The following is an 18,305-nucleotide window of genomic DNA, read 5'->3' on the forward strand; positions in this document are numbered from 1 at the left end:
TTAAGTAAAATGCTAGAACAGCAAAGATGTTACTTTCTGTTAGAACAGATTCAACCTGCAGTGGGAATATCAGATTTGTTAACACTCTCATTCATATATGTATTTTCCCCAGGTGTGCAAGTTTTGCTTTCTTCAACACTTTCATGGTCTGTGATGACAACCACTACAACACCTGTGGTAGGACAGTCTTCATAACTCTTTTCTATAATGTCAGAATGTGTATATATTGGAGTTACAGGCTCTCCTCCCTTTCCAATTTTCATTGGTGGCACTTATTTTAGTACCCCAATTGTAAAAATTTTTGTATATGCAGAGGGAGAATTTTTAGCTACTGTGGGGAGTACTACAAAACTTTTAATGTAGGACAGATAAATGGAATTAATTGTTAAATAAAAATACTTTCTGTATTGAAAAAAGGACAAAAAAGTAGAAACTTCTGAAATATGTAAATGAACTTTGAAGATATAGGACATTCAAAACCACTTTGCTAATTTTTCCACTTGTTTCCTTTAAAGTTAGAAAAAAATAAATCACACCACATGAACAAAACCAGTTCTAATCTCTTTAGTAAATGCTTAATGAAAAAGGTTTAAAATAAACCTATTTTTTCATATGCAGAATAAATACAATTAGCTGTAGTTGGCCTACATGCAATTAGCTGTTGCAGTGTATTTTTACTTTCTTGCTATCCGCAGTGTCAAAGTTCTATTAGTTTTCTGCTTGTTCACAGAGACTTTCAGGAAACCATGGCAGATAGGACCTGCAGAGTGAATGAAACAACGAAGCTGTGCCTGTAGATTCTGTTTGTCCTGTTTATCTACTCAGACGCTTTCCTTTTTCCTTGGCTTATGTAGCCTTTTGTGTGTAACCACAGCAATCTGCTGTGCCTCAAACTCCCTTTTGGGCTAAAATTAGAAATAATGACTGCTGTTTGGAATAATTTCTGATGGGTTGTATCATTCTTCTTTAGCTCTCTACAAATGCCTATCGTCCCATCATAACTAATCTGACTGAGGAGAGAGGGAACTTCCACTCCCCTGACACCATGCTGGGCTACCTGGAGAACATGTCCTTCAGCTTACCCAACAAATCCCTGTCAGAAAATACTGCTCTAAGCCTGATGGAGGTAAGTGTCCTTCACATCTGTGTGGGGAGCCAAATGACCCTGCAACTGCTCCAGAAGCTGGAATATTGAATGCATCTTTGAAAGTTTTTGCTGATTGCAAAGCTTAAATAGGAAAAAAGCAGTAGCTATTTTACAGAGTAGCAGAAGGTGAGCTTCAACCAGAGAAAATAGTTTAAGGCTCTCATTAGTTCTTGGGGTTATTATTTAATGCATAAATTATAGATACCTGGAATCATGTCCATGCATCAAAAATAATTCTCTAGTTGAGCAGAAAACAGAGCAGCAGAAAATAGTTTGTTAATTTTTTCAGCTGCAAGTGTATCCAATGCAGAGTATATAATTCTTTAAAAAAAATTTCAGCATTTTTCTGCATGGCCCAGGTGATCTAAAATGCAGCAGAGTTTGACAGTCATCTTTCAGGTGCAGGACATGATGACACTGGAATCAGAGTAGTGAGAGCAGGAAAAGGCACGAGCTAACAGCACACTGGGATGCAGGGACATTGTAGTTGTGGCTCTGTCCGTCTGGCCCTGGGTACCTGCCCAAGGTGATCAATTACTGCTTTTGACCTTTTGGTAGCATTTATTGCTCCTGTAGTAAGCTGAGGGTAGGCTGTGCCATGGATTATTCTTGCAGGACTCTGAAGTGGCAGAGGGTCTGCTCCTGATGGTGATGTCCTTGGCTTTTGTGAGTTAATAGTTTTATCTTGCACTGGGTTCCAACCACAGTCAGGACTCCTGTGTGGATATATCACTAATAGCCACTGAAACTAGTTCATGGAAAGATCTGGTCCAAAGTTTAACGGAGTAATTTATTTTTGTTTAAGCTAGTCCAAATGCTAAAATGAAATAAGGTGTTCTCTGCAGTCTGAGCTGAGGACAAGGGGTCATGTTCGGTTACCATAAAGTTAGCCTTCTGTAAAACGATGGGCACCTAATTCCCTGATTTCAGCAGGCTAGAAAGCTATTATTACAGTAATCAGCTCTGGTCTCACTAGTGATTGTTCCTTTAAGCCTGCGGGTAAAACCAGGGTGACAAGGATTATTTACTCAGACAAACAATATAAATAAATGCTTCTGAAAACTACATGGACAGCAATTGATGGTTTGTGCTAAAAGCTTAGCATTTGCAAACTGTAAAGCTTGGATTTCATGGATCACATTTTAATATGTAGCAAAAGCCCTTCTAAAAAGCTTTAATACAATGTTTCCTTTGTTTTGCTGAGAATTTTATGTGGGCTCTGAATTGAAAATGGAACATCATCCTGTCAGATATCGTACCTGTTTCCCACATCACTTCAGTTGCCATTTGGTTGCTCATTCATGCTATCTGATGCTGCTTTGTGTGCCATGAAAGTGATTTGCAGACAGAAATGTAGGACATGATTATCTTTAGCAAAGCTATTTTGGGAAGTAAACACGGGAGAGTCCTGATCATACATACAGGGCTGTCATTTGTCTGATTGATGATTAAGCTTTGTATTGTCTGCAGCTAATTCCCTGAGAGACAGGCACTGAGCATGCATGCTATTTTCTGTAAAGTTATCTTTGTCCTGATTGTCATATGCCTCACAGCACAAGAAAATTTGATTTAAGTGATGTGCAATAAACTTTCTGATTACTGGCACGCATTTATAATGTATTGCTTTTCACAAATCTGACTTGTGTTTTCTGTTATAATGCTGCTCTGTGCAGTAGCTCCAGCATTCCTGCTTTCCATCACTTCCCAGTAGTCTAACACATCCTTTTGGAGCAATTCTGGAGTGCTGCTGTGAAGAGATACTGAGCACTTAGGGCAATTTGGGCTGGGTCCTGGGTTTAGCATCACTTCTGTACATGCCAGGTAGAATTCCTCACTGAATGTTTGAGAGGAGTTGAAGGTGTGTAAGATCATAAAACAAAGCTCTGGGACTGCCCTACATATTATGGCTTGAAAAACTATGCTCAGAAAAGTATTACAACTTTCTTCTGTGTTTCTCAGTGGAACTTTTCCATATTCAGTTGATGCTTTTAAGGCATTTTAAGAGAGAAGTCTGAGCAGGAGATGTGGACCTTTTTCTTTTAATTTTCCATTCTCCCTTTTCTCCTCCTTCTATTTGTCTTCATCAGCAGGACTCCTTAGGACAGGGACTGTATCATGTTGAGCATTTGAACACTACCCACCATGACAGATCTTGACCTCAAAACCAACATTTAAGTGCAAAAGTTAAGCAGATAATGAATTGTACAAGTGATGGGACCCAGATATGTATTTAGCGCTGTTGAAATACCATTATCTAAGACTAAAAGAGGTATCTATGTTATATGAGCTTAGATTAAATGGGAGAAGTTCACTGTAGTCTTAGTTCCAGTGTTGTCACCTCAGCTGTAGTATAATGATTGCACTTTGGGAGTTTCACAATGGTGTTACTTTTAATAAATAAACTATTACTTTAAAATGTCACCACACAGAACATGATGAGAGTGCTGGCAGGTAGAGATGAATCTGTTACTTGAATAAAAATGGGCTTGTCATCTTAAATAAACCTAAGAAATTCCTAGCAGAGATCTGCCTTGGATCCTTACTAGGAGATATATCTGATTAATAAATAATAAAATAACAGTTTTATTTATCTTTTAGGCATTTTTAAAAGCTATTGGAGACTTTCTGTTATTGCCCAACTGGATGGATGTACCAGAGGTAAGACAAATGGGCTTAGGTTTGTAGGTTACTTTGGTTGCATAATTCCCCATGAATTGTAATGAAACTGGTTGCCTCTATTTTTCTTGTCAGGATTTCTTGGCAATATGGCTTATTTACTTTCTCATATGCCAATTTTATACTTGTGGTAAAGAGCCACAGACAAAACACATGATTTATTTTTAGAATGTGTTTTTAAGGGTTAAAATAAGGGACCTTTGCTGCTATTTCCCCATGTTTCAGGATGAATGAGACAAAACTGTATTTATAAAATTACGGATATTTTCACTACAGTAAGTGTTTAATCACTCCTCCTTTAGCTCTGAACTTCAATATTTAAAAGTTTATATTTGTATTGTAGATGTTTGTAGAAATGTAGACTTTTTCAACGCTCACAAAATATGTGGTAGGGCTTAGCTATTTAGTGAGCTGAAGCTTTGAGAGACATTAAACCTAATATAGGGAAAAGTAACTTCTATCAATGTTCTTTCTCTTATAGTCTACCTTTTAGAGTGCAGAGAAATATTTGCAGGAGGAATCCAGGAATTTCCTGAGATTTTTGTTTGAATCTGAAGAAAGCACAGATTTCAGAGCAGAGAGCTTTTAAACTGAGAGAGAGGCTAAAGGAAATTTAAGGTCTCACTGAAGCCTAGAATAATTTTAAAGACGTCTAACTAATTTAAGTTCTTAGCCTACAATCCTTGATCATCTCTGATGTAAATAGATTTCAGATAGAATCGATTTCTTTATCATTGAAACATCTTTCACCCTGAGATTTCACGGTTCAGGTTTCATCCTAGAGGGTCGTTTTCCATGGGACACATAAACACTTTCAAAGTAGCTTTATATTGAGGACCATTTTAATAAAAATAAAATCACGGCTGACCTGTAGTGTCTCAGTTTATATTCTGATAAAGATCTGATACCAATGTTTATATATTGTCAAAATAATCTGCTCAGTTCTTGTCCTCATTCTGCTGAATCCCCAGTATAATTGACTGTCAAATGCTGGTGGGAGCAGAAAGTCATTTGAAGACATTCTATAAAACATAGCATTTTATAAGGTCAGGCTCTGGGTGGCTTCAATTTGTGTAATGTTATCTGCTGTATGTGGAAAAAATTGTGGAGGAAGTCACGTTTGACTTTGGATGAAGATGAGTTGAATGATGAGTCACAGGAATTTAACATGGCACCTTGGCATTTTGTGCTCTGAACTGCAATTTCTTTTGTTGTAGAGCCTTTTCTTTCTTCTTTCTCCAGACTGCTCATGTATTTGGAAGTTTAATTCAGACTATTGACAGTGTGATGGCTCACATGACACGCAATTTGGATGAAAATTCATTGCCTTTAACTCTTGAGGGCACGTCATCTGTGGCAGGTAAGCTTTAGCAGAAATGTTCTCTCTGGACTGTCTGGGTGTTCTAAAGGCTTCTGCGCTTGCAGCCCCTCCTTTGCCCACGTGAAGGAGGAAATCAAAACAGGTAATTTTCTCTTTTGAATACAGAACAGAATTTCAGTTGTAGAAAGATGAGTGTGCAGTTAGTCCAGAGGTAATCAGCTCTGATTGTACTTGAACTTCCTTGAGGTTATTTGGAGAGGGGTTTAGAATATGAATTTTATGAAATGAATCTAGTAATGCTATACTAATAGGCAGTTAAAAGGCCTACAGCTCTTATGCAGCACTCTGAAGTTGCAGATGTCTGGATGCTACAAATCTTAATTTTTGCAAGGTTTTTGCAAGAGATTGCGAATAACAAGAATCGTTTTGACCTTTTAGGAGAATTTTATTTTACTGCTGTTTAGCATCCTAGCACTCTAATTTCATCTGTGTCTTTGGATGCTACAGGTAGCAAAGGTAATTTATCTATTCTGGTATTCTGCTCTGCCTTGAGACCTGTGTGAGGGGACAAATAACCTGAGTAGTCACCAGTACCATTAATCACTGCATGCACTCTCTTAGTGGCATTCTCAAATGGAGCATTGGAGGTCTGAAATAATGCCTTCAAATGTCAGCAGAAGAGTGTGTTATCCATCTGTTTTGCTTGCCCTGGTAAGCTCAGTATTTGAGCATGGGTGAAGTGATCCATGGTATATTAACAGTGCGTGTACCACCTTCTCCATCATAAAGAAGTCAGATATTAAAGGTATTTTGGACTCAGGGAATTTACTATATTTTCTGCAAACATCAAGGGTTTTAAATTCAACTTGCAATAGTTATTAGTGAAGCCTAGTTACATAGTCAAGTAGGTTGCAGAGTCTTGATTTCATCATATTTTTGTTTGGGTTATCACACAGATTACAGCTTGGTCAAAATGCATCCTCAGACTATGAATTTGTCCCACTATCGATTTCCATCTCAAGGACAGAGTTATATTTCCATTCCCAGTGAAGCTTTTCATGAAAAAGGTAAGGAAAAATTTAAAGGAAGGAGCAGAGTCATGTGAACAGGGTATCCAAAAATGATTTTGCTTGAAAACAGGTTTCGGTTTGCTTTATTTTCCCAAGTAACCACTTTGATCACTGTTGATCGTGCTGACTCTAAAGAAGCAGTAGTTATCCTGTCATACTAATGAATTATTATTGTGGTAGAATTTTCATATTACTTGAATTAATTTTGAATAATACAGTAGGGCCACAGACACTGAAGCCATTTAATTTTGACATCTCTTTATATCAGAGAAGCCATAAATTATTCTTAATCATCTGAACTGGTTATTTTTAAGAAATTCTGGGATGCCAAATCAGGTGTTACTTATTCCTTCATGCAAAATCGCTCTTAAAATGTTGTATGAAATTAAACTATAAAATGACAGCTTTAAGCAACAGCAGCTACAGAAACAGAATGAAGATGTAAACTACAGTCAAGGCAAAAAGGCAGAACTCTGTATCTAGGCTAAAATTTTAATAATCTCAAAAGCAAGGCATGGCAAAAAATATGAAGCTTTAGTCAAGACTGTAAAATAACCATGTTTGAATTTAATTATCTATGTTTTTAATCTGGGATTGAAGGAACCTATTTACAAAAACATCTCCCTGCATCTTGAAATCTGACTTACGTGCCCTAAACTGCAACCCACAGAATTTACACACTCGGAGACCTTTCTGCAGTCACCTCTGTTGAAGGAGGGTTGGTTCCTATTCACAAAGTGCGAAGTCAGCTGCAGGTAACCTGCAGTGAGAAAGACTTCAATAATTACTGAACTGTCTACCTGATTTGTGATGACAGCTTTGTTTCTTTGCGCTGGCAGGGGGCTCTGGCTGGAGACTTCACTGCAAGTGCTCTGAGGCTTGAATAACTATAATTGCAAACCAACTTGCAATGCCAAAAATAGCATCTGAGAGGACTTTTTTCCTTTCCCACTTAAAAAGTCTCTCACCATGCAGATACTTTTCTTTCTTCAGAACATTACTATGCTTGGTATCCTGAAATGATCCAGCCCATTAAATGTTTAACTCTTTTTCCAGCTAAAGTTCGCTTCTGAGTAATTTCAGCCTTCAGGCCACACTTCTACACTGTCCAAACGAGCTAACCTAAAAATTTATTATTCCACCTAAAACAGTTGACATTATAAATATTTGGAACCCAGCAAAAGGGATAGTGAAAGACATCTGTGTGGCTGACAGTTAGAAAATACGCATCTGTCTCTTTACTCAGATGCTGGAGAACCCATAAATAATTGGAATGCAGGCAGCAAACAGACAACCAAGTGGAAAATGGTTGTCCATGTTTGAGTTTCATAAACTGCCAGTTAACATAGGTGGTGAAGTAGCCTTTAGATTACTGTAGCTACCGTTGAGATATTGAGTCTGGTATGTCATCCACACTTTCTGGTGCTAGGTAGGGGATTTATAACTGACAACTGATTACTTCAACAACTTATTTTGGAAGTACAGGTGCACAGGGCAGGCATCCTTACTTCTCATATTTGTCTCCTGTGCCATACTGAAAGGTGTTCAAGCTTTTTCACTTAAAAGAATAATCGGAAATCTGTGAAAGCAATGGTATGAAAGTTTACACAAGTCAAGGCTCTTAACATGAAATTTCAGGCCTAGGAGAGAAGTGTTTCTTGCTTACAACTTGCTCTGAGCAATAACTCCTGTTCCTTTTTCACAGCTTGGATTACCATTGTTGGTCTGCTTTACCATAACATGCATTATTTCTTTCATAATATCAACCCTTTGGATACCAAGTAAGTATCTTCGACCTCTAATGCTGTAACAGCTTATTTATTACCTTAGTGATGCACTTTACAACAGTCATGTCATTATCAACTGTAAATAAATTACGAGCCATAATCCTGATTCTGCAATATTGAGGACATGTAGTCATTAACTAGAGAGAGATTAAAGCTTACATTATAAGTTTTACTTTGTTGTAGTAAAATAGATTTCCGTAGCGACATGTTTATCTTTCTTTGTCTTATCCTTCCATTCATAATATATGGTATTAGATTTTCATAATTTTAATCTGTCTCATAAAAGGAAATTACATCTTTTCTCCTGACACATATAAAGATAAAGCTTGCACTTAAATGAAACAAGTAAGAAAACATAACGTCTCTCATTAGATAAAATCTGAATCCTAATCCTAGAAACCTGTAAGGTAATTTTACAACAGGAGACAAGGCAATGCTTAAAAGACGTTTTGTTTTATATGCTGCATCAATGAAATCATTAGCAGATAAGATAACGTAAATGCAGAGCTGTATACCTTTTGGCAATACAGTTCCCCTGGGAGTTTTGCAAGGCCATTCATGTAAATCATTACACTTTCCTTTTAAGCTGGTATGACTTTATGTTTTTATTTGATCTACACTAGGTACATGGATTAGTTTACACTTTCAGTCTTTTCCAATCTGATTTTCAGTGTGGTGTTTATGACAGCAGAAGGAAAGATGTGGCATGTCAGCTGTCATGAGTATCAGGGATCGCCTCCCTTTCTTTACTTACAGCTACATGGAAGGTCATGATCACGGGAACTTATTTGTGATTTTCAGGGTAAAAAGTAATGATTTGTAATGAGACTGATCACACTGAGATAATTACACAGCTATTGCTAAATAGCATTTTTAAATCAAGTAGCAACTTGTACTGTTGTTTACCTTGTTCTCTCTCAAAAAGGGAACTTACCAGCTGGCTGTAAAGGAACCATCTCATTAATGTGCAATATTTCTTACTGACAGGAACAAATAGAGGCAAGAATTTATGACAGCTTATGTTTTTCAAACAGGAGGATCAGTGCAATTTATTAAGATAAAAAGCTATAGTCTCAACTTCTCAAAGAGAGAATGAGAATTAATATGGTCTTCACTTAGGTCAAAGTTTAGCAAACATGGTATGATTAAAGATGCTGCATGTCAAAACACTGTGCTCTAATGCACTGTCAGGGTCTCCAGCTCCTGGGGCTCTGATAGAGCAAAAGTTGTGTCATCTTCGTGTACGTTCTCTGAATTTTGTGGTATAGGACAACGGGGAGACTCATTCCTGTTCTGCCAAGTTGTATGTATTTTTATCACTCATTTTTGAGAAGGAGGGATATTGAGAGGATTCTGAGGAAGGATTTTGAGAGAGGAGGATCTGGCCCTGCTGCAATGAAAAACACAAAGACACTGGAGAAGAAAGGTCTCCTAGATTTCGATAACTAATCCAAGCTACTTGAACTTTCTGGAGAATGTAATGCACCACAGAATCACATCTATAACATTCTAGATGCAGATCTGTCCAAAAACTAGTAATACAAGGAATGCTTGTTTAGAAATTTTCCTGTGTGGAATCAAACCCCAGGTATTCAAAAAATGCTTTAAAAATAAGTATGCAGTTCTCTCCTGCTTGGTTTTCTTTTTTGCGCTGTACTGTTAGAACATTTCTGGTTATATTTCAGTAGAATAACAACATTTTTGCAGAGTAGTTTGTTTTAAATACTTTCTTTTACGTTCCTTCTAGCACTGGGCTACTTGAACACCTGTAATTTGAAGCCTGTCCATTTTCTGCTTAAGGGCATTTTTTTTTTCCTTTGCGGTGGAAAGCTAAAACTAAAACTCTTGGAGCTTTTGTGCTGTTCAGACAGATGACTTCTATTTTCAGACTACATAAATAGCAGTTTCTAAGGGGAGTCAGATTTGATTCTTTAAAAAAGAAACAAAAAGTTTTTGAGCCAGTTCTGTTCCTGCTCATATACAGTTTGTGTAAATCTGTAGTAATCTCACTGGAGGTAATGGGATGACAGACTCACTGCCATCTAAGACCCAGGCCATGGTGAAGAAAGGCTTGTGTATGCAAGTAGGAAACACAGAAACACTGTTTCTTGCTTGTGCTGAAGTCCTTTCACACCTCAAAATTCGTTAACATCTTTAAAGTTAAAATGACAGAAAATGGGTTTAGAAAAAAATATCCATCCTCTTATCTGTGTAGGAGAAATCTCAATGTCAGAGTAGTCTTAGCATTATGAGTCTTTCTCTAAACTTCTCATATCAGAGTAACGAATTCAGCCCTAAGAATTTTCAAATCACATGCTAGTTACTGGGAGCAGAAGTAACCTCTGACACTGATGTTTTTCTGTCGTCAGCACTAAGAACTGATGCTTGGGGTTGTGCTCAATGAGGTCTGTCTTATTTGACCTTGCTGAGGAACTGAATGAAGTTATTTTAATGTCTGACACTTCTTTTTTTTTCCTAAAAGAAAAATAAGAAACCATTGCAAACAGGTGGCAGATGTAAATAAATGGGTTTTTTTAATGTGCTTTGTAAACTGGCTCCTTCCAGTGGTGTGCTATGTTTGGAAACCGACACTGGTGGTTAATTTGCTGTGGCTCATATTTCTCGTAGCGAATACCATCATTCACATGGTGAAGAGGGGAACGACAGAGACCATTTTACTCCTGCGCAGTTTCTTAGTGGTGTAAAAAACTTTACCCTACAGCCAAATGGATCTTAGTTACTCCTAAATGTGCAAAAATGCCAAAGTCATAAGTTTTAGCTGAAAGCAGAAATAAAAGGGTTCCTACATACTGCAGAGGAAAGGAAAAAAACATTGCCTGGGCTAATCAGATTTTTAGTCAGGTTCAGCTGTTTGTATTGTGACCTGAGTTACTCTCTAACAAAGCTACCAGACAGTCCATTTTTCAAAATAAAGCTATAAGGTACTTCTAAAAGTATTCCCTATGTATGTGTTTATATGCATTATATAATGTGTCTTAGTAATACGTATGTTTAATTTGATAGTCTGAACACCCCCACCCTCACCTCCCCCGCTCAGCCCCAGGTTTTCTTCTCACTGAGATTGCTCTGCTTTAGCTTTAGATCCCTTAGTTTGTAGGGTTCTCATTATCTAAAGCACGTTCAGCAAGCTTCCAAACCTTTGCAAAAGAGGAGCAGAATGCAGGAATACTTAAGATATCAAGTCTCCTAATGTCTATATTCCCTCTAACTTGTAGCTGTTGTTTCTAGTCCAGTAGGATCTTTTGGGGCCAGATCTTGCTCCCCTATAGAAATTCATTGACTTGAATGGAAAAAGGAGGTCTGTGTTCCTGTTGTTGTGAGTGTGGTGGATGAAATAAAAAAGATGTTGTAGTTCTACTTTCTTAATATATTTCTTTCTTTCCAAGGATTGCTGAAGCTGCTGCCTACAAAGGTTATATGATCTCAGCAACCAGTTATCTTATCTCTATCAAAGTGGAACCTCTGCCCAAGTTGTCCCACAATCTGTCAGGATCGCCTCTTATTACCATCCAGCTCACCCACAAATTGGTAAGTGAAATGGAAATTACTAGTTTAGGCTATTGTCAGGGCTCTTCAGAACTTCTGCATCTGTGAAGACTTCTTTGTGCTTGTCTTGTAATTTTTGTGGGCATTTTTAGTAGCAATTCAAACGGCATTTGTGACTATGATATTATGTTTTTCCAACCATTGCACTTCAATGAATTCTGTTTCCATCACTGCAAAAGGCTGATTAGTGCACATGTTGAAAAAGGAGGTGAAATGACAAGTACAGCTTTAGGCCTTTCTGTATGTATTGTTCTACGGATGTGTTTGTGCAATCTGCAATAGGATGGTATGAATTACCACTTTCTCGTTAGAGCTGTCAAAAAGAAGAATTCACTTATGGTTTTTGCTTTTGGTCTTAATCCACACTGAGATAACTGAGGTGTTTTGAATGTTCTCATGAATAAACCCAGAGAAGGAACTCCTCCAAGGGCAAATACAAGTACAATGGGCAGAAAGTCTCCTGAGAGTAGGAGTGGAGCAGGTTCAAATCCCTGTTCTAGTGTGAATTGCCCTTTCTAGAGAGCAGGGCATTCTGAATCTGAGAAACAACAGACAAGAGAACTTGAAGACAGGTTTTTTTTCAAACTGATTAATTTTGATAAGACATTTCAATTTCACCCAATTAGCGTATTCCAGCAAGATACTGGAAAAATAGCTGGTTTTGTTTGCTCTTGGAGAAAAAGGCATCTCTTCTTGTCTTGTCAGTGGAATGGAAAATAGTTGGGTTTCCTAGAAAACATGTCTTAAATGATCTTCTGAATATTTTATCATATTTTTCTTTCAATGGCTGTTTTCAAACCAGTTTATCTTCTTCCTCTTGGGCTTCTGATAAAGATGGAGTAGGCTACAGAAAACAAATATATGAAAAAACCCTAAGGCATAGAAATGGAAAGTGTTGTTTTGCTGACAGTTTTCCAAACTAAGGACTCTCCTGGGTGTCTCTAGTGGCATCTTAGAGGCAGGCACTTGCAAAGTGACGGCTGTATTTTGTGTAGATCAATTATAAAATGTACTTTACTTTCTTTATTCAGGTACCTCCTCCTGCTTCAGTATGATTTACTAGCAGGCTGTTAAACAAACCTGTGTCTTATTCTTTATGCCTCTTTAACTTTCACTATGAAGACCACTGCAGTCTTGGTATACAGACAGAAATTTTACGTTTATCACCTGTCTCTGTTTCAGTCAGCAGAATCCATGAGAACATGGTATGAATATGTCTGTCTGATGTACTCTGTGTATGACAGGTACAGGTTGATTGGGAGTTTCAGACTCTACTGAGAGCAGTGTGTGCTTTATACTGTGCATTAGGGGAGCGGCTGTTTTCCAGCTCTTATTGCTAATGGGCAATGCATTCAGACACAGCCATCTATTATCTACCATAATATTTCTACGGTTACTTCCATTGTGGGGAATATTCAGGTCTTAATCCTCCTAACCCCTGTTCAGGTGTGACTTGACTTTGGTGTTTGGTGGAGTTCTTTGTGTGTCTGAGTTTTTGTGGTGGTTTTTTTTTTCAAATTGATAATATTTTTTCAAATCCTCACAGAAATAAGGAAACTTATCCCATTGTTTTAACAGCATTGAAAAAGTGGCTCAGTGCTGCCTGGAATCAGTCCATAAATACCTGTCAATGCATTTGTATTTAAAGTTCTTAACACTTTAAGGGGGAAAATATTGGAAATATTTCTAAATGTATAGCAAGCGTGATCTTAAACTCTATTCAATAAGCTGTACTGGGATAATAGATGTGCTAGATCTTGCTGTTACACGTACAGCTCCGAAAGTAGATGGATAAAGCACAAAAGGTGCACCTTGTGGAAGGAAATCTTCACCCACTTGCCTACTCCCTCCAGTAATAAACTGTCTCACTTTTATATCTTATTAACTGGTACCATCCTGTTACTTTGACAAGAAGTTTGAGATGTAATCAAGTTTTGCTCCACAAGTACATTTAGAAAATTCATAACCTCATTGCATTTTCAACCCCTGAACAATTTGTGGACTTGAATTAGAAACTGGTCCCCATGCTGGACTAAATATCCATTTCTCCAGTGTTTTTCAAATCAAAATTAAACACAACTGAGATTTTCTGTCTTTGTTCTGGAACCTAATATTATCTGATAGTGAAGCACTTTGTATATTTCCTACCTTGTTTTCTAAAATTCCTGTTAAAATTCAAATCATGTGTGAAAAATCCAAATGCTAAAAACTTTGACATACCAAAACATTCTGGAATCATCAGACATGTTCAAATAGAAAATCTGTTTTGACATGATAAAATATTTACTTAAGTTTTTGTTTGCCATATTTAATTTATATTGTTTTCCTAGTGGAAGAGTGTAATCTAGAGTCAGAAGAGGTGTTTAAAAGGAGAACTAGGTGTAAAAGTTTTTAAAGAGAATTAATAAAGCAATACCTTGAAATCTGGGCAATGGGAATACATCTAGTTATCTGTGCTGCCTTTCTTGGATGTTTTTTTTGTTGGTGGTGTGAATTTGCTAAGAGAAGATATGAATCAGTGAGCATCAGAACCAACCCAAATGCCTCTGGGTATCTTATATGTGGAATCTGTGTAGATTTTAAAAAGCTCCAATGAATTCCATGGAATAATTTTAAACAATATAAGTTTAGACAATTGTGAATTTACTTAGGTAAATTACTTAAGCAAATTTACACAAGTAAATTTAAGTGAAGTTACTTCAGCAGATCTGGAAATGACTACATGTCTGAAATCTTTCACAGGATAACAGCACAGCTCCTTTCTGTCTCTGTCGTTCAGTTGAGTATGATCACTCATGAAATAAGAGTTTAAAATGTTAAGGAAATTCTGGCTGCAAGGTCACCATGTTAAAATGTGATTTAAAATAAAGAGTAACAGTCAAGCTATTTATTTAAGTTTATGATTGAATATAATGATCAAACCAAGAGCATAAAATCTGGCTTAGAAACTTGTTTCATCCATTAAAGTACTGCTTGCAGATAATGATGAGAGAAACATTTGAAGTGGAGACCAATCTCATTCTTACAGTTGTCTGTTTGTTTTTCTTATTACTTCCCTCTCTCTTAAACTGAGAGCATTATGTGGAACAAAGTAAAAAAATAAGTCTGAACAAATAGTTTTTCTCTATAAAAATTTGAGTCTGACTTTTTTCAGTTGTTCTGATTTAGTTATAGCTACTCTGGTGGAGTCTACTGGATTGCACAAGTAGAAAAATGAGAAGAGTGAAAGGAGAATATGGTTCTTGTACTGACTGTAGTGATGCTTGGCACAGCATAGTAAAACTTTAGTTCTTTTTCTTTTTGTGTATATAGGAAAAATGCCAATCATTGAGCAACAGAAAACAAAAGGGAGTAAAATAAAACATGTCTATGTTAGGAAATAGTTACAAAGAGAATGTCTGTGAACTGACTATCACCTCTTGATAAATGCTCTGTGAAGTTTTGATTCATTCCACAGCCTAACTCCCTATTAGTTAAATCTTCTCTTGGGCAAGGATTCTCTGGGTTCCTCTAGAATTGTCTGCATTTTTAATGTAGCTTTTAGGAGCTCATGAGATGATTAAATTTTTCTCTCTTTTTGAAACATGAGGTATTACAAACTGATGCTAATATTTCATCAATTAGGTAAGCATGCAGGGAATATTTATAAATGACGTGTTAATGCTTTCTTTTCTAGAGAGCAGGGTGGGGCATTGGGGACCAAGGGCACAGAAGAGATGGGTGCTCAGCCTGGGGGATGGGCTGGTGGCTAAGCTGGTGTTGTGGAGCACAGGAGCTCCGAAGTCCCCTCATAGTTGATGCATCCTCTGTGAACTTCTGGGTGCAAGGACTAGGGACACTAGAGGACAGACTCACCTCTGTCGGAGAGGATATAAGAAGAGGACATCAGTAATTACAGCCATTAGGCCTTGAAGTTCAGGCTCGCAGCTGGATTCTTATGGGACCAGTGTTGCTGGTTGACATTCTTTCTACTAACAGAGCAGGCAGAACATTTTCTGGTCAAGCTTCCATTAGTGGAAAATGGTTTTCTGACTTAAAATAGGAATTCTCATGAATCAGGATGAATAAGTCATCCCAATTCTTTGTAAGTAGTAAATAATCCCCGTGGATTGAATAGACATGTATGTTTTACTTCTTATAGTATGAGTTTTGTCACTATTCTAACAGTTTTTGTCGTACAATCCCTGAAATTGTTTTTTTCCATTACTCTTTCTTTTATCTTATGAAAATATTATCAGCTTTAGAAAGATTGTTTCATAAGAAGACTTTATAAGGAACTTAAAATTAACTTCTTTGCATAAGAACATAAAGTGATTAAGCGTGTTATTCTTCATGTCATTCTGAGGCTCTGCTCTTTCTGCCACTGCTGTTTCTATCCACAATGACATAGCTGGGGGTGAAAAGCAACTCTCATTTTGCTTCTCTGTAGATATAAAATAGCTTTTCCTGTGATGTTTGAGGATCATAGAGGGCCTTTTTGCCATTAAAATAATTAAATATTTTATGCTGTTGATTGAATATTTGTATTAATACAGTTTTGTCGGTCAATATACACCTGCACAAAGAATGAGAAGAGCTTGCTCTATATATTTGTATTCTTTTATTTCTATAGCTCTTCTGAAGTCTATCAGAGGCTGTAATTCAAGAAAAATTAACTACCTTAATTGAGAGCTAGTATTGCCTGTAATTGCAGCATATTCAGTGTGAACACATGTTTTCCTCTAAATTTACTGGCTTCCTTTATACGCCTGCTGCTTGCATAAGGCTGTAGTATGTGGTAGTCTCTGTTGTTCTAGAGACCGGAACACTTCCAGCCCATCAAGGAGGATTGGAGTGAGAATAAGGGAAATGGGAAGAGGGTCAAGAATGGTAACCATTGCTCATCTTTAGCCAATGTGTGTTATGGCTGAAAATCTGACTGCATTGTACTTACGATAGCCCTTGGTGGACTTGAACCAAAAGAAGAGGCTGTGTTCCTACTGGAGAGCTACTCACATCAAACTCACTGCTACAGCTTGGTGCATGCATTGGTAATTGGTTAAGACCAAAACCATAAAGATACAGTTAAGCTAGGTCCATGTTCCTTAGTGGAACTAACCCTGAAGCATATCATTTTGGCTTTAGGATTGAATGGCTATAAGTAGTTTGAATATGGGCTTGTATTAAGATGTTAAACTTAGAAAAATGTTGAGGATTTCTTTGGAAAAGCTTTAGATTGCATTCCCAACATCTTGGTCAAAGACGACTGACAAAACTTCAAATGTTGGATGTACAATGTCTTCAGGCAGACACATCTTTACATTTACAAAGAATGGTCAAGTTGCATTTAAGATACTTTTTTTGTAGTTTTTTCTTTACAATAGGTTACAGTATTTATTCTAATATAAACTGTTATTTATCAGCAAAATTTTGTCTGAACTAAGCCCTCTTCAGACAAAAGTTGATATACTAAGTCACAATAGACAGTTGTTATTCAGAAACATTTCAGTGAAAGACAGAAATTTTTTGACTTATTTTAAAAATTATGATCAGCAACTTGGATGAACTACTGTCTTCAGCAAAAAAGGTAACAAAAATCAACCTTAAGTGTGTGTGGGATGATGTGAAGACTGATGGTAGGATTGCAGCTGAAGGCAGCTTAATCTTGACCTGTCCAGATCTTTTGTAATGAAGCAACAGTACGTTTTGTAAAATTATTATCCTCAAAAACCATATAATCTGTTTCTGGCAAGATGTTTTTTCATAGCAGGAGCAACTAGAGAAGAACTAACATCTTACTTTTATGATCCAAGAAATTGCAGCACAGGGTAGAAATTTAGAAGAGCTGAATATCATGGCTGAAATGCATGCCCCACATGCTCTGACAAGTGTCAGAAGAGGCAACAGGGGAGAAATGGTGTAAAACTGCACCAGTATTTTGTAAAATCCATATGGCTACGTAGCATAGACCTTGATATTTGACCACATTGAAGTCACTTTTTATTGCTCTCTTGAGGACAAAGTAGCTATAAAGTCTCATCTCTCCTGACAAGACAGCCGACCGTCTTTCAGCACATAGAAATACCAGCTTGGTGTAAATCCAGGCATACTTGGTGCGGAGAAGGTAAAGGACTAAGGTGATGAGGCAAAAGGGGAACATTCATACCCTGGATGATGCATCAGAGCACACCGTGCTCAGTGCTCTGTCGATCCCTTTCTGTTGACTGGCACCATAGAGAAAACTGCCTTACAGCTAGAAGAAAACTTTTTGCACACTAGTTTCAACCACTTTGAGGCTTCTATAGTTTTCTCCAGGGCTTTATTTTTCCCTTCCTTTTTGCGGGAAGGGAACATATGCAGCTGCAGTTTTGGAGACTTATAAACTGGCTGTTACACCCTCTGTGAGAGGGCCTCACAAGAAGATTAGATGCAAATTGGGAATTCTTCATGTAGCTTGTTCTCTCCCAAATACATTTAATGCAAATGCCATTTTAAAGATATGTTTGATTCTGGGGAAAAAAGTGTGCTTTACTGAGATACTACCAAGTTAGCACTAATTTAGCATTGTTCCATCTCATTCCTTTGGTCCATGTGGTTCATTTTAACAAACGTAGTGCTTGGGGATTTGTCTGCCTTACCATGAAACGTTAATCTTTCCTGCCATTTTATTACACTGAATCATTCAAACAGCTGCTTCTCTCCTCATTTTTTGACCAACTCCTCTCTCGATCACTTCTCTGCTTCTGCTTTTTTACTTT

General features: G+C 37.2%; 1 protein-coding gene across 3 annotated transcripts in view; it reads left to right on the forward strand.

Annotated features, from left to right (window-relative positions):
- The window catches only part of ADGRD1 (adhesion G protein-coupled receptor D1), a 152,300-nt gene that overhangs the window by 19,736 nt on the left and 114,259 nt on the right, over nt 1–18,305 (forward strand). For all 3 annotated transcript variants that reach the window (XM_014962568.1, XM_014962561.1, XM_014962577.1), the window contains 7 exons: nt 113–177; nt 971–1,126; nt 3,746–3,805; nt 5,066–5,183; nt 6,101–6,211; nt 7,920–7,995; nt 11,409–11,550. In XM_014962568.1, the coding sequence (XP_014818054.1) occupies nt 113–177; nt 971–1,126; nt 3,746–3,805; nt 5,066–5,183; nt 6,101–6,211; nt 7,920–7,995; nt 11,409–11,550 (728 nt within the window). The remainder of the gene's footprint in view (nt 1–112; nt 178–970; nt 1,127–3,745; nt 3,806–5,065; nt 5,184–6,100; nt 6,212–7,919; nt 7,996–11,408; nt 11,551–18,305) is intronic.

Source organism: Calidris pugnax, unplaced genomic scaffold (genome assembly GCF_001431845.1).
Source record: "Calidris pugnax isolate Ruff unplaced genomic scaffold, ASM143184v1 scaffold32, whole genome shotgun sequence".
Lineage (NCBI taxonomy): Eukaryota > Metazoa > Chordata > Aves > Charadriiformes > Scolopacidae > Calidris > Calidris pugnax.